The sequence below is a fragment of the Mesocricetus auratus genome, unplaced genomic scaffold, assembly GCF_017639785.1.
Source record: "Mesocricetus auratus isolate SY011 unplaced genomic scaffold, BCM_Maur_2.0 Super-Scaffold_100008, whole genome shotgun sequence".
NCBI lineage: Eukaryota > Metazoa > Chordata > Mammalia > Rodentia > Cricetidae > Mesocricetus > Mesocricetus auratus.
Genome location: NW_024429192.1, coordinates 32,866,741 through 32,892,543, shown reverse-complemented (window position 1 = coordinate 32,892,543; position 25,803 = coordinate 32,866,741). Strand labels below are relative to the sequence as shown.

Below are 25,803 nucleotides of genomic sequence, written 5' to 3'. Positions count from 1 at the left end.
CACCACACACTCCACACTAAGATGCAATAAAACGTCACTGGAGCATGAAAATCAATGAAATACGTATTCATATAATTAATCTATGCATACACTAAACTGAAAGCAAATATTTGTAGTGTGAAATAATAAAACCTAAATTAAGATGGTGGAAATTTAGAACACGATCATATATGATGTGGAATTTTTTGAATAAATAGCAGCTTGGAAAATAGTCAAATTTCACATTCACTTTTGAAGAAAAAATATCAATAAAGTTCTTATTTTGTGAGTTTTAGCATATAATGGTACATGATAAAATGATGCAGAATATAATAGTAAGGTCTTGGGGTTCTGATAAGTTATTACAAAAATGTAAATGTCACTATATTAACAAAACTATTAATAGATGTTCCATTATCTTTTCCAACACATCCAGTTGTCTTCTTGTAGTAAACAATGATACTAGAAAACCATGGTATTGGCTTATAGACGACATATCCATTTACCTAGATTAATCAAAATTTATAACTACAAGTATCTTATAAATAGCATTAGCTACAAGGCTCACCTGCAGCTGTTATTTGGATATGAAAACACAAGTTCTTATTATTCTAACTAATTTGACTAATTTGGAGTCAATTTGACTGGGATAAAGAACACTGGGAAAATATTTCTGCTTGTGTATATGAGGATGTTTTGGTAGGAAATAATATTTAATGAACAAAAAGCCCTCCTATATGAAAGTGGGGGCCTCATAAAGCACAAAACTGGAAAGATGAATTCACTGTCTAGAATGAGTTTGGATGGTTATCTGTCTTCCTTTACCCTCTGTCACTGTGGTTCATGGGACCTTTTGACTTGACAGCTTACACGGATGAATACTTTCTCAGTCTTTGTATTTAGAGGTTAGACTTGGGAGTGAGACATTATCTCCTTGGGTTCTCAGGCTTTAAGGCTTGAACTGAATTCCACCACTACCTTTCTTACAAACTATATTTTGGATAATTTGGAAAACTAGCGTACTTGAAATAGCATTTGCAATTTCAAGTATAAATTAGTATATCATGGAAATATTTTATGATATTATGTATTATATAATTACCAGTTTTACAGTGAATTCCAGATTATTACTAAGAAATATAACTCAATAAATTCAATGCATTTAATAATGAACTTTATGGATATAAAATAATAAAGAATAAATTATAGTATATAAAAATATATTTTCTCAGAAATTTACAGTGACAATTCTATCAGAATAAAACAAAAACTTTAACTATGAAGTTACAGATTGATTGTAAAACACCTGACAAGCAAATAGCCAATTAAAAAAGAAGACTTTACTCTGCACAGTTCTTTTAGTTTCAAGAGCACTTGTTTAATGAATATTATTTGATAAAAAATGTCAACTTATGTGAAAGATTCTAAAATCATAAAGGCATTTCAAGGTAAATTTTTCCTATTAGATTCACATTTGAAGTTACAATGATGGAAAACATGTAAAACAGTATCAGAAGGGAACTGATGTATGAGAACATTTGTAGGAGAAAAAGAAAAGTATTTAAACTCTTGAAAACATTTAGCTGTATATATTACTTATTTTTATAATTTTATGTTTCAATACTAAAAAAATCAGAGTAAAAGCCTTACAAACCACCACTTTAGCTTAGCATAATATAAAATTGAATTAGAAACACACTGAAATGTAGATATTATATAAAACAAACTGAAATATATAAAAACTCAATAATAACCACAGCTAAAATATCAGTACATAGGATATGATATAATTTTATGGATTTCACTTGTGAATAAGCCCTTATAGGGAACTTTCAAGATTACAGAAAGGTGGACATGATATATCACCTTGTCAAGTTACAAAACGCTTCTGTGGTAACTAACATTTTTTCATCAACAGGTATAGTGCTAGTATTTATGCAGTCTAAATACAACAGATTTTATGAATGCACAGACCCCTTTTAAATTACCGTATGTAACCTGTATACAGACCTAAACATCATGGAATTACATAATTGCATATAAATTTATTTTAATGAAATTGTTATGAATATACATATTTAGTGACTATGTGTCAAATTATTAATTAAAAAACAGAGTATTTATTACTCATTCAATTAGACTTTAATCTTTTCTGTATGACTTATGTTATATGTAAAAATCACGCAAATCTGTGGTTGCTTTAACTTTCATAGAAAATTCTACAAACACAAGATGAATGGTAACTTGAAAACTTTTTTTAATGATATTTAAACTTACCCCATTTAATGGATATGTTTTCCATCCTAGCTCTCCCATCACAGTAGTTGTATCAAGCAACACAACTAGAATTAAATAGATAAAACACAAATGAGTTTCTCAACTGATGCAAAAATATATCAATATTAGTTTCATCATTATTATCAAACGTTCTTCAACACAATAGCTTTAAGATCACTGTTTCTTAGAAATTACTTGCATTGGCCTCTTATAATTCTTTAAGATAAGAAGCATAAAATGGTCATAAATTAATGCAAAAAATATTGCACATATATTTGGTTTAATAATAATAAGTGACAATGATAATTAAGTAACAAAAACAGGGTCCTTTTTGATACCATAGATTTTTCAATCTAATGAAATACCCCACCCTGTTTATTCTCTAACTTTTTTTTGGTATTAATAAATTTAATTCTTTGTATATATGAAATATCCATTTATATGCACTGTATGAGACAAAGGCGAACATACATATTAAAGGCATACATACATTTTAAAAGTTAATTAGGGAGAAAAAATTTCAATCTCTATGTATTTTATTGAAATATATGTAATGATTGTAAATATATGGCTTTCATTTTTGTTTCTTTTGTGGGGGTTATATAAGTTAGAAACAAGCTTGTTTCACATGTCAATACCAGCTCCCTCCCTCTCTCCTCCTCCTGCACCCTCCCTACCAGGTCCCCCAGTCCCCACTCAGTCTCCACTCCAATCCCCAGGTAGGGTGAAGCCCTCCTTGGTGAATCGCCAGAGTCTGCCATTTCATCCAGGGCAGGGCCTAGGCCCTCCCCCCAAGAGTCCAGGCTGAGAGAGTATCCCTCATTGTGGGATGGACACTCAAAGTCTATTTGTATGCCAGGGATACAAGCATAGTATATTAGAGAAATATAAAACTAGCCTCTGTGCATTGTTGTTTCTATTAAAATCTCATATAAAAATTAGTAAGAAATGAACATTATTTTTTAAATAAATCATAGCCTTCAAAGCATAGATACCTAAGTACTAGTTAGTATACAAATTGCTGATTGATAACACAAATACAAGTCAATTTAAAACAGCGGATCTTTTCCTGTAACCAAAGATAACTCACGATCAGCTAAAAGAAAACAAGTCCCCAACGTATTTTTATCATCTGTGTATAGTAGGGCTACTGATTTTCTTGAGTTGATCTTGTATCCACCCACTTTGCTGAAAGTATTTATTAGCTGTAGCAGTTCCCTGGTAGAGTTTTTTTGGTCTCTTATGTAAACTATCATATCATCTGCAAAAAGTGAAATTTGACCTATTGCTTTCCTATTTGTATCCCCTTGATCTCCTTTTGTTCTTGTATTACTCTAGCTAGAAGGCCAGGAATCCAGCGTGGGACTGATTCAGACCCTCTGAATGTGGGTGTCAGTGAGGAGGCCTAGGCAATCTATGGGGCTTTGGGTAATAGATCAGTATTTATCCCTGGCATACAAATGGACTTTGGGTGCCTATTGCTATTGGCTTGTTTTCCTCTCCATAGGTTGAAGGCAAGTCCTTATTACTTAAGATACCATGTACTTCACACACAGAGCTTAGAGGACCCAAAAAGGAACTGAAATATATGGCACTTCCTTGAGGACTAGCTTGTATAGTACCAAAGGTGCCACACAAACTTCTAAGGGATGGGAGCAACAAACAACCCTACCCAGATATGACACCTGTGAGCACAACAACCAGCACAACACAATAATCATAAGCAGACAGTCTGCATACTTGGGGCTAACCAATCTCTCTCTAGTTTGACTTAAGACTTGCTCAACAAGGTTGAGATCATGTCAGGTACTGAAAAACTTAGCTAATTGTTCAGTGCAACTGTAATCGTGGATGTTGGGGAACTTACAACTGCAATTATTAAACTAGCATAATACCTAACAACCATCTAATCACTTGTCTTTATACCCTCATACATCATCAAACAAATTTCTCTTTACAATACTTGGAGACATTTACAGAAGCAAACTTCTATTTGCAATAGTTACAGACTATCACAGTAAACCTCAACCATTCAAATGCAGAGCTGTGGAGCACAATGGATATATCTACAAAAGAAATCCTGTACCCTAGGCCCAGGGAATCTTGCAGAAAAGGGAACAGGGAAACTGTAAGAGCCAAAGGACCAGAGAATATAATATGAAATTGTGTTATCTAGTAATGTCAGAAAGTACACCTACAAAGGTTCAACATGTTTGACTGAACATGTGCTAAACAGGGGCAACACTAATTAACATGCCAAATTGGAAACAGGAAGGGCCACTAGCCCTCAACCTTACACAAAGAACTACAAGCAACTAAGGGATTCTGAGAGTGGGAAAGAGTCTTCTCCAGGGAAGATCACACCAATTGGTTATCCAATATCGAATGGTCAGACATGAAAACAAGCATATGATTAATATCATATAGATTCAGCAGGTAATATTTAGAAATTTGTGTGTATATATACATACATATACATCATAAACAAAAATATATTCATGGAATAAGTGAAAAATAAGAATGTGACTTTGATGGAGAGCAAAGAAGGATAGAGAGGAGGTTTTGGAAACAGGAAACAGAAATTAGAAATGTAGTGATACTATAACATCAAAAATGCAACTAAGGCAAAGCAAAAGAAAAAAAAGGCAAATGAAGTTCACCTGAGGAGAGTCTTTGTAATGCTTCCACCAGAGCCTAAATATGCTGATTCAAGGTCAGGCTTTAGGCAACTTTGATAGATGTAAACCTCATACAGTAATGAACTTTTCACACATACTCCCTACCGCACAGTGCCCACCTAATTAATTTTTATTGTTAAGTGGTGAATTCAAATATCATTTTCTGTCTGAGAACCCTCACCAACTTAGAGCTATGTGCATGGCCAAGCGTTACTCACTGGCTGGTCAATGGGAGCTTCCTAACCTGAGAAAAACAATGTGACTTATCTTGTGTTATGAAAATGGGTTTGGCCCTGGAAAAGTAACATCCAATTGTCCAATATGGCTGTGAGAATAGGCAGCTGTGAATAGCTATGAAGAAGAACGAGAGATATTCTCAAAGAGGAATTTTTTTCACAATGAAGCAAAAGAGAAAGTAGCCATGAGAAAGTGTATTCCTTATTTTTTCCCCTCAGATACATTTTTTTCCTAAGCCATCACCACATTCATCGGCTGCTTTTTTTTTACATACCCCGGTGATGACTGAAGGCTGATCTACAAGTTAGAGATAATAATTAAAGAGAAAATTCAACCATCATATACTCACTCCTTAAATTTGTTGATTGCTAATTTATTGCTAACTTTGTTTTAGATGTACTTCTTTACCCAATCTCCCACTAAACATACAACAAAAAACACTACCCTCAAGCCTCCCATAACTCTTTTCAATTTATATGTATTGACTTGTTTTATTTTCATAAAATTTATCTTTCTAGAATGCTCATTTATATGAATTGTGACAACCCACATCATATCCAATGTATCAAGGAAACAATCAAGGTAGAGAATATTTCCATTGTTCTCCCAATATTCCTTGTGACCCTGTGTAATGAATTACTTTCCCATTCTGTCTCGAGGCACCCAGTATCTGGTTTCTGTCTCAGCATTTTAACATTTCCAAGATGTAACTGTAGCCATCAAATGATATCTATGCTTTTGAGCCTGTTTTTCTTACTTGGAATCATGGAGTTGGCCTTCATGTTTGATGCTGCACAAGTCAATAAATATGCTTCTTTTCATGGCTAATAACTAAGTTTTCTACCAAACAGCATTCATACCTAATGGACATATGTATGCTTTACAGCTGAGGAAATTATTAAGCCAGTTTAATTTTCATGTAATTTCCCTTTTTCAGGGAAAACAATTAGTATTTCTTGTTGAGTAAAATTGTACATCTCCAATGGCTAGTCAGATTGCTTTCTATTACTCCACATGACAGGTCCTTACATGTCCTGCTAGTCTACATCATCTGACACATGAGTCATTCTCCTTCATCAACCTACAGGACATTTCCAATAATGATGAAAAATTATCCTTTTTACTACCTCAGAATCATTCTCTAGCAGAATAAAATATTGTTTTCTACATGTTAAATTTTCTTAATTTGTATGTATCTACTAATGGATTGAAATACTCCATATATTTTTTTCACTTAGTTTATGTTTTAAATTTGACAGATTGTTTCTAAAAGTTGTCTAGTCTGAATTTGGACTCACTCTATAGGACAGAAAGAACTTGAACTTGTCTCCCTTCTGCTGCAGCATCTCAAGCATCTGCCATAAGAGTCTGAGTCACCAGACTTAGCTTCATTTATTTATTTGTTTATTTGATTGTTCATTCATTCATTATTTTTTGCCAGACATATTGCTGGTTTCTCATAGAACTAATATCAGAGCATGGAGAAGATATCATAGTCTACTAGGGCAATAATAACAACAAAGAAAAACATGATCAATTTGCATAGGTTCCTACTGGCAAAGTAACTAATTTCACCATATATAAGGGTAAATTGAAATACTCTAGGTACATTTAAATTTATGCCTTTATAATAACATATCTAGTGAATATTTTGCAGAACAATAGATAAGCACTATGTTTAAAACTGTTGCATACACTGAATACAATAAAATATGCATTTTGCATTTTCAGTACTTACTATTTCTGCTAAATAAAATAGCTTCTGTAAGGAAATTTCTCTTGTTGAAATATTCTAGTTAATAAATTGAGAAGGAATGACCAGATTAGGGTGTACTATTTGCTACTGCTAATGAATTAATATATTTAGCTAATGGTTTCCCAGGGCTGCTAACATCAGAAAAAGATATAAAATGGGACATAAAAGGCTAGAGCTTCTAAAGCACTTTATAGTTTAATTTACTCCATCTCAGCTTACGGTTCTAACAAGCATGGGAGCAAGACAACCAAAAATTAGTATGAACAATAAAACACACACACACACACACACTGGCTTGCGTCATTCAATTCAAGATACCTCACAATTGAAAGAAAAAAAATGTAGCAGTATGATAATTAAAATTCTAATTTAATCCTGTTATTAAATAATTTATTTTATTTTGGAGATATATTAAGTAATGTAGAAATATGTAAGTCCAGTGTCAATATTAGGTCATGAAAGATTATGCTATTACTTATTTAGAAGTTTCATACTTTGGAAATATTTTGTTATTTCCCTAATAGTTGGCAGGATTAGCAATTAATTCACATTAGCAGAAGTGGGAACACAGTGATCTCTTCTTTCAGTAATCTCCAAAATGTCTTACGTATATTTATGAAATCAGTATATTAAAGGTTATCTGTATCTCATGTCATTGTGGCAAGAAAACGAAATAAGAAAGATAAAGAAAATAAGATATATACCCACATTGAAATGCTATGTAAGAATAAAAAGATTTGAATTCTTCCTTGACACTACATGGGTGATTTTTATCACAAGTGAAATTAAGAACAATGAAAGATATGTACAGCCTGGTATCTTCATCTGCAGAATCTAGAATATTGATCTATTAGAAGTTTAGAGTATAGTAGTGGTTATGAGAGACTAAGGAAGTGGGGTCTGGTAGAGATGTGAAAAGTCTGTCAAGGCATACTAAGTTTTGTGTGCAGAGCAACTGCAGATGGCAACTGTAGTGTTCATTTAAAAAGTTTACAAGAATGAATCACAAAAATTTTCTCCATAAGGAAATGACAAATGCTTTCCTGCCAGATGCTTAGCTGGTAGAAAATATTTCCCCATTCTGTAGACTGCTTCTTAAGAGGGCTATTCAATTGAACAGAGATTTCTCAGAATAAATATCTTACCCTTTGCTCCCATCTCTACAAACAAAATAAAAATTAAAACCACTTTGAGATTTTATCTTGCTCTAATAGCGATGGTTAAGATTAAGAAAACAAAAGACAACAAATACAAGCAGAATGTGGGTAATGAGAAAACACTTTGCATCTTTGGTGGGAGTGCAAATCTATGTAGCTACTTTGGAAATCAGTGAGGCAGTTACTCAACAAGAAACTAGATCTACCAAGTGACCCAGCAATGCCACTTCTAGGCATCTCCCTAAAAGACTCCATTTCCTACTACAGAGACACATGCTCATACATGTTCATAACTGCTCTATTCATAATATCTAGGGCATGGGAACAACCTAGATGTCAATCAGCTGATGCATGGATAATGAGCATGTGGTACTTACACTTAACAAAATTTTATTCAGATGTAAAGAAAAATGAAATTCCCAAGTAAATAGTTGAAGCTGAAAATAAGGTAACCTAGTCCCACAAGGTCATATATCACATGATCTCACTAATAGAGGATTTTTGGTCAAATCTTTATGAATTTGCTTTAATTTGTAATAATTAGAGAATCCAGAAAACTAAAAGGGGCCATCTATAAGTGGGGAAGCGGGGGATCTTAGGGGAATTGAATCAGCAAAAAACAGATTATATGACAGATACACAAATTATATGAAATGGAAAAAAATAATACAGGGAGTGTGTTAGAATGTGTAAGATGGGAGTGTAGGACAGATAAGATATTGGGGAAGGAATAACATGCCAGGAATGTGAGTAAAAAATCTAATGTTTTATCATATGAAAGATTTTTTTTCATATAAAAGGGAGCGTAATTGGACTTAACTTACACAGGGGAGAATGCTCCTTCAAGAAGCCATATAATACCAAATAAAAGCCTTGTGTTAAAGGTTGGCTACCTCCCCTGCAACTGTATCTCAGAGGTGTCCAGGAGGCCACCAAAATAATATAGAATATTTCTATTGCTCTTGGATATATACACCAACACTTGATAGTAACAACCTGTTGCTGAAGACACCTCATGTTTTATTCAAAGCATGTAAAGTAATTAGGTTGGTACTGACAGGGAAGCCTTCTATCATGCTGATTAGTTTTCATAGAACTGGAAGGTGCTAGACGATCTTCTGTGAGGAGAAAAACTACATTAACTACATTAATTATCTGTATGGCAAGGTATGCCTCTGGGTGCAGTAGTGGAACAAATATGGCAGAAAGCAATCACTTTGTGAATGAATTTAAGGTCTGCTCTACAGGGAAGTATTCCTGCCTGGTATTGTTAATTTTGCCAAGAAACCATGGATGGGAAGTTCACGGTCCCAAGTAATGAATCTAGTACTAGAGTTCTACTAAATGGGCACAATATCAAGCTGCCCCCTAAATTCGTGTATCTATACCCATGGACTAGTGCAACTCTCAGATCTTACCAAAGAAGTTTCTTTGTGTAGTGACTGTCGGCTAGCACAGAAACTCATAACTGATCACACTAGAGAGAATGTGTCAGTGAAGGGCTCAACCATTAATGAGACATTTTCATCAAATCTCTCCCTGCATCTCTCCATGCCAGAGTCACATGGATCATCAAGCAACACAGGACACAAACATTGTAAGGGTCATACATCAGAAGGGCAGAACCCATGACACTTACAAGAAGAACTACCAAAAACCACTAATATCTAAATTTGTCACCAGATATTAATTTAGTTTCCTTAAGTTACTGATATTATGGCTGGTGAATTAATTGGTTAATTGATATAATTACAATCCTTTCTAGATGTTTTGCGACATAGCTTTTAGTAGTAACCATTGTATATTCATTTCAAAACAAATAATGGAGATAGTATGTATATACCATACCAATAGTGTAGAGGGTACACGTTTTTTGAGGGGGATACTTTAATAGCTTTCAGAAACAAGATTTCCCTAATTATATTTTTATGTAAACTATCCAGTTAAAAAATTCCTAATGGCATTTTTAAAACCTGCATTGTAGACAAGAGAATGATACAATGATATTAAAAGAAACCTGAAAACTGTTCAGAGTATAATATTATTACAGGCCATGAAAGTTTTAATTTCACTATTTGTTTCACAGACCAAAATCTCACAATGCAGATTTCCAAAACTAATTACACTGAACCCAACGAGGTGAGAGCTCCCCCTGCTGGCATTTAACAAAGGCATGTATTAACTGCTAGAGCACAAAATCGATGCAAACCCCTATTACAACAGCTACTCCATACATATGCCTTAGATTTTCATTTTAAGTGAAGCAGGCATGGTTTAAATTGTACTCAGTCATGAAGTAAAAGTCAAAACATATATTTAATCAAATGAAACTTAAAATGTGACTATTTGTTTAGATAATGAGGAAATACATAAAAAGAAATACTAGGGTGATGCTAAAAAGATAATGTTTGGAACATTAATTTTGTAAAGCAATATAAGACACAGAATATGCTTGGAAAACTTTATTAACTTTTGAAATAATCCAGATTATTATATTGATTTATAAAATTATACTGCCATGCCATGCAGTGGTGGCACACACCTTTCATCCCAGCACTCAGGAGGCGGAGGCAGGTGGATCTCTATGAGTTAGAGACCAGCTTGGTCTACAAGAGCTAGTTCTAGGACATCCTTCAAAGCTACACAAGGAAACCCTGTCTTGTAAAATCAAAAAAATATATTGCCATATATCAAAATTTCTGGAAAATTGAAAAAATTATGTGCTAGAAGAAAATATTGAATAATAAAATGAACTTTAAAATAGTAGTTAAATAAATACAAATGTGAACATAAGACTCAATACTTAGTATAAAAATGTCTTTAGTTTATTTAGTCTTAACCATCTTTATTAAACTTAAATGATACTACTTTAAAAACAATTAGCATATTTACTTAAAATGTATAATTAGTTATTCTTACTAAAATGGAATAGCAAAAGAACATGAAATTTTACTTATATACCATTTTGAAATAAGGAAATAAGTTGTTTCATTAAGAAAGTCATCTTTTACTGGGAGTTCGGAATGAGAATGTAATTCAGCTGTTCGATTGTTTGCCTACCATACAGGAAGCCTCCAGCGCTCCTTAAATCTGGAATGAAAATAATTGCCCTATAGTTACTGCACTCTGTTGAAGGTAGAGGAAGGAACATGAGATGTTCATGATCATCTTTCATCTCTAGCTACATGACTAGTTCTAGGCCAGCATGGGATGCATGGAATCCCATCATGGAATAGTTGTCTCAATAAAGATATACATATATCTTTTAGTATAATTATTTTATAAAGATAGAAACTGACATATTAAGGACTGACAACATTAATTTTAAAAATATAGTTTTTCATTGCTTGAGAATTTTATATTTGTATGCAATGCATTTTGAATATATTTACCCCCTTCTTACACGTAATTCCTTGTAGATCCATGCCCAGCAAGCCTAATTTGTGTTGGTCATATATTCATGCGTATGGACCCATACACTGAAGCATGGTCCACCTACTCCCAGCCATACTTCCTTCATCCTTCCTGGAATGCTGATTGTCATGATTTTAATATTTTAATATTGTAAGTTCAAACAATCATAGATATTTTGTGGACTTTCTTTAATGGTTTTCATACATGGGAGCATAAAGCATTTTTTGAAAAGGTTATTCTCCTTTAAGGATAGGTCAGGTAAAGCAAGAATTGAGATGCTCAGAAACAACTATTCAGGGTATGGTGTGATGGTTTGTCTTCCACTACCCATAACAACCCCTAACCCTCCTCTAATACTAAAACCTGAGAACACATGAAAGAAAATGCATCTATTCTAACTTAGAAGTATCAATTATAGAAACAAACATGCTTCTTTTTTTTATTTTTCCAGTTTAAATTTAGATAAGAAACAATGTTGCTTCACAAGTCAGTTCCAGGTCCCTCTCCCTTTCCCTCCCCTTCTCCCGTGCCCCCCAACCTCCCCCATTATCCCCTCATTCCCCCAGGCAGAGTGAGGCCCTCCATGGGGGTGTCCATAGTCTGTCATTTCATATAGGGCAGGGCCTAGACCCTTCCCCAAGAGTTCAGGGTGAGAGTGCAAGGCTCAATAGATTACCTAGGCCTCCTCACTGACACCCAGATTCAGGGGGTCTTGATCAGTCCCATGCTGGATTCCCAGGCTGATGCCTGGGTTTCAAGAGTTAACCTTTGTCTAGTCAGCTGTTTCTGGGGGTTAAACCAGCCCAGTCTTAATCCCTTTGATCATCAGTCCTCCCTCTCTGTTACTGGCTTTCTTGAGTTCAGCTCAGTGCTTAACCGAGGGAGTCTGCCTCTTCTTCGATCAGCCACTAAATGAATTTTCTGTTTCCCAGACTCTCTGGCCATAGGATTGTAGGCTGGCACTCCCCAGATCTATGTCTAAAATCCATATATGAGAGAGTACATGCCATGTTTCTCTTTTTGTGACTGGGTTACCTCACTCAGGATGGTTTCTTCTAGTGTCATCCATTTGCCTGCCAATCTCATGATTCCATTGTTTTTTTTTCTGCTGAATAGTACTACATTGTATAAATGTACCACATTTTCTCTATCCACTCTTCAGTTGAGGGACATCTAGGTTGCTTCCAAGTTCTGGCTATTACAAATAAAGCTGCTATGAACATAGTGGAACAGACATCTTTGTTGTATGAATGGGCATCATTTGGATATATGCCTAAGAGTGGAGTTGCTGGGTCTTGTGGTAGGTTTATTCCCATTTTTCTGAGGAATCTCCATACTGCTTTCCAAAGTGGCTGAGCCAGTTGGCACTCCCACCAGCAATGGAGGAGTGTCCCCCTTTCACCACATCCTCTCCAGCATAAATTGTCATTGGTGTTTTTGATTTTAGCCATTCTGACAGGAGTGAGATGGTATCTCAGAGTTGTTTTGATTTGCATTTCCCGAATGGCTAAGGATGTTGAGCACTTTCTCAAGTGCCTCTCAGCCATTTTAGACTCCTCTATTGAAAACTCTCTATTTAGTTCTGCAGCCCACTTTTTAATTGGGTCCTTTGATGTTTTGGAGACTTGCTTCCTGAGTTTTTTGTAAATTTTGGAGATCAACCCTCTGTCAGATGTGGGATTAGTGAATATTTTTCCCATTCTGTGGGCTGCCTTTTTGTCTTGCTGACTGTGTCCTTTGCCTTACAGAAGCTTCTCAGTTTCAGTAGGTCCCATTTATTAATTGTTGATCTCACTGTCTGTGCTACTAGTGTTATGTTCAGGAAGCTGTCTTCTGTACCAGTTCGTTCAAGGGTACCACCCACTTTCTCTTCTAAGATGTTCAGTGCGGCTGGATTTATGTTGAGGTCTTTGATCCATTTGGACTTAAGTTTTGTGCATGGCGATAAACATGGATCGATCCGCATTCTTCTACATGCCAGTCTCCAGTTATGCCAGCACCGTTTGTTGAAGATGCTTTCTTTATTCCATTGTATATTTTTAGCTTCTTTGTCAAAGATCAGATGTTCTTACGTGTGTGGGTTAATACCCGGGTTTTCAATTCGATTCCATTGGTCTACCTGTCTCTTTTTGTGCCAATACCAAGCTGTTTTCAGGACTATAGCTCTATAATAGAGCTTGAGGTCAGGGATGGTGATGCCTCCGGACGTTGCCTTGTTGAACAGGGTTGTTTTGGCTATCCTGGGTCTTTTGTTTTTCCATACAAAATTGATTATTGTTCTTTCAAGGTCTGTGAAGAATTGTGCTGGGATTTTAATGGGGATTGCTTTGAATCTGTAGATTGCTTTTGGCAGGATTGCCATTTTTACTACATTGATCCTACCTATCCAAGAGCATGGGAGATCTTTCCATTTTCTGAGGGCTTCTTTAATTTCTTTCTTTAAAGATTCAATGTTCTTACGATACAGGTCTTTCACTTGTTTGGTTAGCATTACCCCAAGGTATTTTATGTTGTTGTGGCAATTGTAAAGGGTGATGTTTCTCTGATTTCTTTTTCATCCCTTTTATCATCTGTATATAGTAGGGCTACTGATTTTCTTGAGTTGATCTTGTAGCCTGCCACTTTGCTGAAGGTGTTAATCAGCTGTAAGAGTTCCCTGGAAGAGTTCTTTGGGTCATTGATGTAAACTATCATATCGTCTGCAAACAGTGAAAGTTTGACCTCTTCCTTCCCAATTTGTATCCCCTTGATCCCCCTTTGTTGTCGTATGGCAATAGCTAGAACTTCAAGTACCATGTTGAAAAGGTATGGAGAGAGTGGACAGCCTTGTTTTGTTCCTGATTTTAGAGGAATTGCATTGAGTTTCTGTCCATTTAGTTTGATGTTGGCTGTTGGTTTACTGTATATAGCTTTTATTATGTTTAAGTATGTCCCTGTTATCCCAGATCTCTCCAAGACCTTTATCATGAAGGGGTGTTGGATTTTGTCAAAGGCTTTTTCAGCATCTAGTGAGATGATCATGTGATTTTTGTTTTTCAGCTTGTTTATATGGTGGATTTTGTTGATGGATTTTCGTATGTTGAACCATCCCTGCATCCCTGGGATGAAACCTACTTGATCGTGGTGAATGATTGTTTTGATGTGTTCTTGGATCCGATTTGCCAGTATTTTATTGAGTATTTTTGCATCAATGTTCATGAGGGATATTGGTCTGAAGTTCTCTTTCTTAGTTGTATCTTTGTGTGGCTTGGGGATCAAGGTTATTGCAGCCTCATAGAAAGAGTTTGGCAAAGACCCTTCTGCTTCTATTGTGTGGAACACATTGAGAAGAATTGGTATAGCTGTTCTTTGAATTTCTGGTAGAATTCTGCACTGAGGCCATTTGGACCTGGACTTTTTTTGGTTGGGAGACTTTTGATGATTGCTTCTATTTCCATAGGGGTTATAGGTCTATTTAAATTGCTTATCTATTCTTGATTTAGTTTTGGCAAGTGATAGCTATCCAGGAAGTCATCCATTTCCTTTAAATTTTCGAATTTTGTGGAGTACAGGTTTTCAAAGTATGACCTAATGATTCTCTGGATTTCCTCATAGTCTGTTGTTATGTCCCCCTTTTCATTTCTGATTTTGTTAATTTGCATGTTCACTCTCTGCTGTTTGGTAAGTTTGCACCACTCTCACCACTAGACAGGAATATCAGACAGAAACTCAACAAAGAAGCAAAGGGTCTAATAGAAGTAGTGGCCCAACTGGGATTAACAGATATTTATAGAACATTTCATCCACATAAAAAAGAATATACCTTCTTCTCACCACCACATGGAACCTTCTCAAAAATCGACCACATACTTGGCAACATATCAAACCTCAGCAGCTACAAAAAAATTGGAATAACTCCATGCATCTTATCAGACCACCATGCTTTAAAATTAGAATTCAACAACAACACAAATTGCAGAACACCTTCAAACTCCTGGAAATTGAATAATGCTCAACTGCACCATCCCTGGGTCAAAGAGGAAATAAAAAAAAGAAATTAAAGACTTCCTCGAATTCAATGAGAATGAAGACACAACATACCCAAACCTATGGGACACTTTGAAAGCAGTGCTACGGGGGAAGTTCATAGCACTAAGTGCTCACATGAAGAAACAGGAGAACAGTTATACCAGAGAATTAACATCACAGTTGAAAGCTCTAGAACACAAAGAAGCAAACTCCCCCTGGAGGAGTAGACACCAGGAAATAATCAAACTGAGGGCTGAAATCAATAAAGTAGAAACCAGGACAACAATACAAAGAATCAATGCAACGAAGAGTTGGTTCTTTGAGAAAATCAACAAGATAGACAAACCTTTGTCCAAACATGCTTCTTAATATGAGAAAATCTAGACATTGTCTAAATGAATGATATACTGTTGAGGTGTTTCAAGTGACTTTGAGGTAATCAAATTAATCCTGGCTTGACAAAACTGCCTGGTTCATTCAGTTAAAACTATAGTTAGATTTTTTACTTACAGACCTGTATAATACAGTGTTGTAATCAATATTTAATCCCTCCCCAAACTAATAGAGATTGCTGGGAATGTACATAGGATTATATGCTTACCCCTCAAATGCTTTTCTATATATTGATATTATTTTCAAGGCAACACAGAGGAAAGAGGATCATTCCTTCTTAAAAATAAGAAAGTCATCTTATTCTACAGAAATTGACACTGGTTCTATATATTGAGAACATTTTGTTTCTTTATGGCTATGCTTATTTTACTCTATTCTTGTTCACTTGTCCTTATTGTAAATTATATATGTCATTACTTTTATTCAGTCTTTAAGTTTTAAGAATTTGGAAAAATCCCATTTTGAAACATAATATACTAAATATATAGAAAGGCTAAATTACTTTCAGAAATTAGAGAGAAATTTAAGTGTTGAACTCTTGAGCAATAAGAGTTTTGTGTTTCACTACAAAGTATCTTCAGAAAAAATGTTGATTTTTTGCAAAATAAATCTTTCCATTCATTTCTACTCTAAAAATGTAAATTTGGTTATTATTTAACAAAATAAAAAAATCTATACCCATTTTACTCAGTGAAATTCCATGGAAGTTATTAACAAATGAACAAAATTTGCTATTATTTAGAGGCATAACAAACTTCAGAGTCATAACTACCACTATGAACTTGTCCAAGAGAAAGTTCCTAATAGTTGATAAAACATGACTAGAATGTCCATCATTACTTTTACACATTCCTATTCTCACTTTCCAGCCATATTTAGATATTTATCTTTTCTGATACAGTTTTATTTTCTTCTCTTAAGTACATCATTACCAGCACTGACTACAGGGACCCAATGAGAATCCCAGTGTCTCTCTAATCTTATAGGAACTGATCCACTATAACAGGAATCTGAGACCCTGACCAATGTCATTTTATGCACTTAATTTCTCCACAACACTGCTTTTCATTTCTACCAAATTATTGCTATTGGTGTGGCTAGTAAATAGTAAGAGGACGAAAAGGTTGTCATGTTGTTACTGAATGGCATTGTATAATTCTTCCACTTGCTTCATCTTAGGACCTGAATTCTCTATATCTACTTTAATTACACAGAGTTAGATTGGTTGAAGAAAGAGGAAAGAGAGAAAGAAAAAAGGAAAGAAGGAAAGACAGGAAGGAAGGAAACTCCAGCGATTCCAGACAGGTGAGCTTGGGTGTTCAGGGGAACACTCCCCATCCTCCACCCGACGCCCATCCCTTCAATCTTCTGGGGCCACTCCTGTCATCCAGAAGACCTGCCCACATAGGAAAGACATCAGCCATTCCAGGCCCCAAACTCCAGCGATCCCAGCCAACCAGGTGATCTTGGGTCTCTGGGGGAACACTCCCCATCCTCAGCACAACACCCATCCCCTCGAACTTCTGGAGCCGCAACTGGAATCCAGAAGACCTGCCCACACAGGAAAGACATCAGCCCTTCCAGGCCCCAAACTCCAGCGACCCCAGCCAGGTGAGCTTGGGTCTTGGGGGGACACTCCCCATCCTCTGCCCAACACCCATCCCATCCCCTTGATCTTCCGGGGCCACCCCTGGCATCCAGAAGACCCACCCACACAGGAAAGACATCAGCCCTTCCAGGCCCCAAACTCTGGCGATCCCAGCTTCAGCTTCAGGAAGGAAGGAGACCAGTGGATACAGAAAGACCTCACCAGCACCCACTGGAAAAAGAGATGGGAAGAAGATAGAATAAGAGCTCACTCAGCAATCAAAACACCAACATGACTCCACCAGATTCTAGGGAACCAATGCTAGCAAGACCTGAAAAGCACTATATAGATGAAGCAGAGGAGACAGACCTTAAAAATCATTTTATGAAGATGTTAGAGACCCTCAAAGAAGAGACGAGGAAATCCCTTAATGAAATAGAGGAAAAAGCAAGCAAAATATCCATGAAATGGGGGAAAATTCAAGAAATAAACAAATCTCTCAAAGAATCTAAAGAGTACCAAGAAAAAACATCCAAACAAATGAAGGAAACAACTCAAACAGTTGAAGGATTGAAAGCTGAAATATAAACAATAAAGAAAACACAGAACGAGGGGATGCTGGAAATGGAAAAGCTGGGTAAACTATCAGGAACTACTGATGCAAGTATCACCAATAGAATACAAGAGATAGAAGAGAGAAACTCAGGTGTTGAAGACTCATTAGAGGATATATAGTCATCAACCAAAGAAAATCTCAAACCAACAAATCCCAAACACAAAATATCCAGGAAATATGGGACACCATGAAGAAGCTAAAACTGAGAATAATAGGTATAGAAGAAGGCAAAGAAATACAGCTCAAAGGTACAGAAAACATATTCAACAAAATCATAGAAGAAAACTTCCCTAACTTAAAGAAGGATATGCCTATGAAAATACAAGAATCTTAGAGAACACCAAATAGGCTGGACCAGAAAAAGAAGTCACCTCGCCATATAATAATCAAAACATCATACGTACAGAATAAAGAGAAAATATTAAGAGCAGCTAAAGAAAAAGGCCAAGTAACATATGAAGGCAGACCTATCCGAATTATACCTGACATCTCAATGGAAACAATGAAAGCCAGAAGATTCTGGACAGATGTCCTACAAACGCTAAGGGAACAAGGATGCCAGCACAGACTACTATATCCAGCAAAGCTTCAATTATCATAGATGGAGAAAACAAAATATTACATGGTAAAGCCAGGTTTAACAGAAAGTATTAGAAGGAAAACCTAGATCCAAGAAAGTTAACTACACTCAGAAAGACACAGACAATATATAATCCCACTTTACAAAACACCAAAAGAAAAAGGGAGGAGAAACTACACACACACAAAAAAACTTCACTAACAATAAATCAAGCACAAACAAAAATCATCAGTCAATGGTCATTGATATCCCTCAATGTCAACGGCCTCAACTTGCCTATAAAAAGACACAGACTAGCAGAATGGATACAAAGACAGAACCCATCCTTCTGCTGCATAGAAGAAACACATCTCAACATCAAAGACAGACGGTATCTCACAGTAAAGGGTTGGGAAAAGATTTTCCCATCAAACGGACCCAAGAAACAAGGTGGCATAGCAATCCTAATATCTAACAAACTAGACTTCAAATTAAAATCAATCAAAAGAGATGAAGAAGGACATTTCATATTCATCAAAGGAAAAGTCCATCAAGATGAAGTCTCAATTTTAAACATCTACGCCCCAAATACAAAGGCACCTACCTTTGTGAAAGAAACATTACTAAAGCTCAAATTGCACATAAAATCGCACACACTAATAGTAGGAGACTTCAACACTCTGCTCTCACCGCTAGACAGGACCTCCAGACAGAAGCTTAACAAAGAAACAAAAGAACTAATAGAAGTTATGAAACTTATTCCAGTTTCAACAGAATGCCAAGGATGGAACAGATAGTAGAAGCACATCTCTGGAGTCAACAAAATGAGAAGTTCTCTCAAATAATCTCAAATACATGAAAATTCTACTAAATTTGTCTGGAGAGACACAGTTTAACAGACATCTATAGAACATTCCACCCAAACACAAAGGGATATACCTTCTTCTCAGCACCACATGGAACCTTCTCTAAAACTGTCCACATAATAGGAAACATAGCAAATCACAGATACAAATCAGAATAACCCCCTGTATCTTATCAGACCACCATGCATTAAAATTAGAATTCAACAAAAACACAAATTGCAGAAACCATACAAACTCATGGAAATTGAACAATGCACAATTGCGCCATCCCTGGGTAAAGGAAGAAATAAAAAAAGAAATTAAAGACTTCCTGGAATTCAATGAGAATGAAGACACAACAAATGCAAACTTATGGGACACATTGAAAGCAGTGCTGAGAGGAAAGTTCATAGCACTAAGTGCCCTCATGAAGAAACTGGAGAACTGTCATACTAGAGAATTAATAGCACAGCTGAACGTTCTAGAACAAAAAGAAGCAAACTCACCCAGGAGGAGCAGAAGCCAGAAAATAATCAAATTGAGGGCTGAAATCAATCAAGTAGAAACCAGGAAAACATTGAGAAGAATCAATGAAACAAAGAGTTGGTTCTTTGAGAAAATCAACAAAATGGACAAACCTCTGTCCTTCAAAATGTTCTGTGGCATTTTATCCCTTTCACCATTATGAATTTTGTGTTGATCCCCATGGTATAGTTTATTCAGACATGCAAACAGTATAGTTTAAAAGATCCTTATTTATAGATTCAGCTAAGGAGAAGTTGTGGCTATTTAGGAAACTGTGTGAAATTGAATTGCTGTTCTGTAAGATCGGACATTCGATATCACATCATCAGCATCAGCATCAGAGTTGTCAGTATTTGGATAACTTATTCCAGTTTCAACAGAATGCCAAGGATGGAACAGATAGTAGCAGCACATCTCTGGAGTCAACAAAATGAGAAGTTCTCTCAAATAATCTCAAATACATGAAAATTCTACTAAATTTGTCTGGAGAGACACAGTGATGTAAACATTTTCATAAGTAGACATTGATAAAAGGCAGGCTTTCATCATCAAGAATAGGAAATGTCCAAAGGAAAAATCTTAATTATATTGTCATCATTTTGAATGAAATACTTGGAAATAATTTGATAGAACATATTTTCACAGTAGCTAGATAACAATCAAGATAATTATCGTTATCAATTAAACTTTTAAATTAGAGTTTCTCGGGGGCAACCTCTTCCTCCTCTGTTTCTCCCTCTAATAAAACTAATGCAAGAATGGAAGAATGCAATTAATGGAAAAGAAAATGATCAAGAACTGCGTATTTGAGTAGAAGTGTATTCTTAGCTAAGTATTGAAAGAGCAGTCCAGAATAACGAGAGGATAGCACTTGACAGGTTAATGTGCAATCTGTGCTCCTGTGTCATTTCCATTTCATTTATCTGATGTTATTAGCAGACAAAGTAGAGACACTAGGAAATTCAAAATCAAAACAGATAACACTTTGAGCCTAGAATTGCCTGTAATAGACACTTCTTTTGTAGTTTCTGGAGTATCTTTTCCTTCTCCAGGTTGTACCCATCCCCTTCAGCCAGCAGTGGTCTCAGGCTGTCTGCCCTCACATCAGTCCTGTGTACTTGTCCTATGATGAACACTGTCTTTACATGGCCGTCTCTTATCAGTTGCTCTACTGAATGAATGCATCATATGAAGAATATATATTACTAAATTAGCATGTAGATTTTTCTCAAGAATAATCTTTCATATTATTACTTCTGCAGCATTTTAAAAATATAAGTGTAAATTATTCTAGAAGTGTATTTTGATAGAAACATGGGACATTTTTTTTCAGGATGTGGTGGTGAATGCCTTTAATCCCAGAACTCATGAAGCAGAAGAAGGCAAATCTCTGTAAGTTCAAGGCTAGGCTGGTCTACAAAGCAAGTTCCAGGACAGGCTCCAAAACTACACAGAGAAACCCTGTCTCTAAAACTCAAAAAAAAGAAGGTAGGAAGGAAGGAAGAAGAGAGAGAGAAAGAACAAAAGAAATAAAAAAGAAACTTGGGATATTTTCATGTTGTTCCAAAAATCACTACACCTAAGAAATTCTTCATAGGAATTTATTTAAAAACTTAATTCTAAAGGTAGTGTATACTTCATTTGTATCCAGGGATAAGACCCTTGTGTTTTATATAACTGTGACCAACCACAATTTGCTAATTGTTGTGAACTGCTCTGTCCTAAACAAGTAATTGTCCATTTCTCAACACCTACCCTGATCTAGCTTTCACTAAGTAACCTTAGTAGGCTATGAACACTTAGTGAAAGAGAGCAAGAGAAGAAGAGTTATCACAAAACTTGCTTGAGTCATGAGTCATATTTTCTCGCCACACTTTGAGTTTCTGATGTCAATGGATCCACAGAGTCATCAGAATAGACATAAGAACAATAAGTTTCTTTCCTTAGATTTATCCCATCCAGTTTCTTCAGGTGACTACAGAAATAAGAGCCAAGCCACAACTCTGATAGTCTAAATGAGTTAGATCATACTGCCACTTTGAAGACTCTTTTCTAAAGCAGCCGACAAAGTCCGTTCATGAACATGCAGATTTCATAGTCAACTGCTCATGAAATATACATATTCAATCACAAAACTGAATAATCTATTCATGTGCTCATATGAATTCTGGTAAGATGCTACACAAGAATAATTTAAATAAAAATGTAATTTTTCAAATGCTTTTTACCATACTCTAACATACTCAACTGCCTGAAGGACATGAGTTGTCTTCTAAATAGGTAATTTGAATCATAACAATTACACTGTTAGGCAATGGTGTCTATGGAGCATAGTAGTCTATAATAAAAATACAGCAATGATAAGACTTACATAAAATATGTATCAAGCAGTTGTCACATTATTTATACATTAAGCAGCCTTTGGCACAATCATTGGATTAAGTCATGAGAAGGAGGGAGGATAGCTTCCTACTGGAAATGACTAAGGAAATGTCAGGATGAATGCAATGCCAGATTGGGAGGCGCAGGGATTGTGAGGGATCACATCTTTTCTGACATATTTCTGAAGGGAACAGGAGCTGAGAGGAAGAAGGGTTTTTTAGAAATGTGACCCATGCCAGAAGCAGTATGACTTTGGTATACAAAAACGAATGACAGATGGAAGCTTTATTGTTGGCATAAAAATAAACTTTTAAAAACCTACATTAGGATCATCATTACCCTGTGGGGAAGGCGCATCATTAAGGAGTATTGTTACACTGTTTATTACCGGGACCATCTGCAATAAAACAAACGCAGTAGAAATGACAAAGCCATTTTAACATTTAGGCAAATGAAGAATATTTTATTCAGCATTAGTTTCTCCAATATAACTAAGGACAGGGAAGTAGATACAGAATTTCATAATACAATAAATAGTATCCTTAATTTAGTGATTATCCAACATATGGATTTTCAGGAGACATATATAATATTGACAAACTCTTATGACTGTTTTAAAAAAAGGATCACAAGTAGCTCAGGCTGGCCTTGTACTCCTGATCTTTCCTTCATTCCTGAATTGTTGTGATTACATGTGTGCAACAAGAAAACCTTTTTTTATGAAGTCATCAGAAACCAAGGTCTGTCCTTGGCCCTCATACTAGACCTCAGCATTATTCGCTAAGGAGGCAACAGCATAGTAGAGTAGCCTGATTTTTGCTAGCCATGCATAAAGGAGACCAGTTTATAAATGAGAAGGACTTTTTTTCAGTGGCAGTTTGTCTCAGAAGGTAATCTCCTTTACAGAAGTTAAATTTATTCACCAAATCATATCAAAGATTTCCTGTAAAACACTAAATTACTGACAATTCATGATCAGGTTTTCCTTTAGGAAAACAAAAACAAAAAAACAAAAAAAAATCAAAAAACAAAAAACCTCCTATTTTCCCGATGACTTTGAAGCAGAAGCAGATACCCACAGCTAAACACTGAGTTGAACTCCTGGAAACCAGTTGCAGAGAGGGAGGAGTGATGAACAAAGGGGTCAAGACCAGGCTGGAGAAACCCACAGAAATAGCTGACCTGAACAAGGGGGACATCATGGACCCCAGACTGATAGCTGGGAAACCAGAATAGGACTAATACAGACCACCTGAACGTGGGTGTCAGTTAGGAAACATGGGAAATCTATGGGGCCTCTGGTAGCGGATCAGTATTTATTCCTAGTACACGAATGGACTTTGGGAGCCAACATCACATAGAGGGATACTCTCTCAGCCTAGACACACAGGGGAGGGTATAGGCCCTGCTCCAAATGATATGACAGACTTTGAAGATCCCCATGGAAGACCTCAATCTCCTTGAGGAGCAGAAAGAGGGTGGGATAGGAGGGTGGTGGGGAGCAGGGGAGGAGGGGAAGGAAAGGGAACTGGGATTGACATGGAAAACAAGCTTGTTTCTAATTTAAATAAAAAATACATACAAAAATTAAATTAAAAAAGAGCAATTTTAAAGTTCCATCACTGAATGATGCTAAAGAAACAGTGTTAGTTGCGTGTTTCCAATTTTTTGCAGCAAAGCTACATGGGCCAGGATGACCTTGAACTTGTAATCTTTCTGCTTCAGCTACCTGAATATTACCATTGTAAGATTGTACCTCTCACCTAGCTTAAGAAATTTTCTCTACTTAGTTTAAGTGTTTTCATATATACCTATTGTCAAGTATACTGCCAACATTTCAATTATTATTTACACATAGTCTTTAGAGTTGTGTCTTACATTTCATTGATTAAATTTTGTAAAAAATAATTTTAGAGTTTTGATATTACAATGGTTATTTAATTTTTTCAATTAAGAAGTTTTATATTTCTTTACCCCAAAAGGTATCCTTTTCAAAAAAATATTTTTGTATGTGAGTATAGGTATATGTGTGCAAATGCATATGTTCTCTGTAGAATGTGGGGGACAGAAAGGGGTGTCAGGTATCTATCTGCCTATCACTCTCTAGATTATTTCTTTGATACCGTGTCTCTCACTAAATCTGGGGCTAGACTAACTTGACAAAAAGCCATAGTGTCTTGATTGACAGCAACCTTCACAGTCATGTGACGTTTGGTACATGGGTACTGGATATTTTAACACAGGCTTCTAAATTTAAACAGCAAGTATTTTTGTACACTGAAACGAAGTATCTCTGCATCTCCAAAGGTGTGTTACATGAGAATATAAGTCCCGTTTCTACAGGCTGATTCATATGGTGTCAAATCAGGACAGAAGATTCCATTTGTTTATCGTGAGTTATTTTGGGGAGAAATATAAATATATAAGCATGGTGTTCACAGTTATTTGGTTAGAATACTTTTGTCTTAGGTACCCTTTTTAGAGATGAACTCACTTCTGTAAGTCTTTATTAACCAATGATAATAATAACAGTTTTCAAACAAAAATGATTAATTTCTCAATGAAAATCATCCCTGAGTGATTAATGAATCTTATTTTATTCTATTTTTATAAAACTGCCTATGATTAAAATGATGTACATTGTACCCATGTCATAAATACATTGCTCTTTTGTTTTCTCTGACATCATACTTTGCAGATGAAATTAGTCAGTTTGGAACTTGAAATATTATTGCAATATTGTTAGCCTTCCAAAACTGTCATTTACCATGTTTCTCTTATGCTTCATATACAATTAAAAGTCCCCTAAACAAAGAAAACAAACAAACAAAAAAAAGAAGAAATCCACATAACTCACTGTCTACCTGAGCAAAGGATACCACTTTCCTATCTTCTAGTTTCAAGTCTAGCCCACAATATCTGCTCCAACATAAAAAGTATGAACCAACATCCCTTCTCTTTAGAAATGTCTGTGATTAATCAGAAGGAAGTAATTAGTGGAGAAGAATTTACTTCTCACAGTGTGGAAGCTTGGGAAGTCAAAATCACAGGTATGGTAACCGCAGAGTTGTGTGTTTACATGGCACAATGAAGAAGGATGAGAGAATCAACTAATTTAGTCTATACCTTTGTAAGCGCACCATACCCATTCACCAGGTAGCAGCATTGCGGGTCTTATATGCTAAGCGGTGCTCCACTCTGAATACAATTACATTAGCAAAAGTGAACTTTAGAAGGGACACATTTCAACCATCGCACCAAGCTTGACCATCCTTTATGTACGTAACAAGTCCCTCAGTTTAAAAACTGAGTGCTATATGCAAAATTGTAGCTCCCACAAACTCTTTGCCTCCTAATTTACAGAAACCTGTTAATATCTTGCTACAGAG

The 25,803-nt window shown here is 35.8% G+C and overlaps 1 protein-coding gene across 2 annotated transcripts in view; it reads right to left on the bottom strand.

Annotated features, from left to right (window-relative positions):
* Positions 1-25,803, bottom strand: part of Epha6 (EPH receptor A6) — an 863,593-nt gene that overhangs the window by 794,649 nt on the left and 43,141 nt on the right. For both annotated transcript variants that reach the window (XM_040750609.1, XM_040750610.1), the window contains exon 2: positions 2,257-2,321. In XM_040750609.1, coding sequence (XP_040606543.1) covers positions 2,257-2,321 — 65 coding nt within the window. The remainder of the gene's footprint in view (positions 1-2,256; positions 2,322-25,803) is intronic.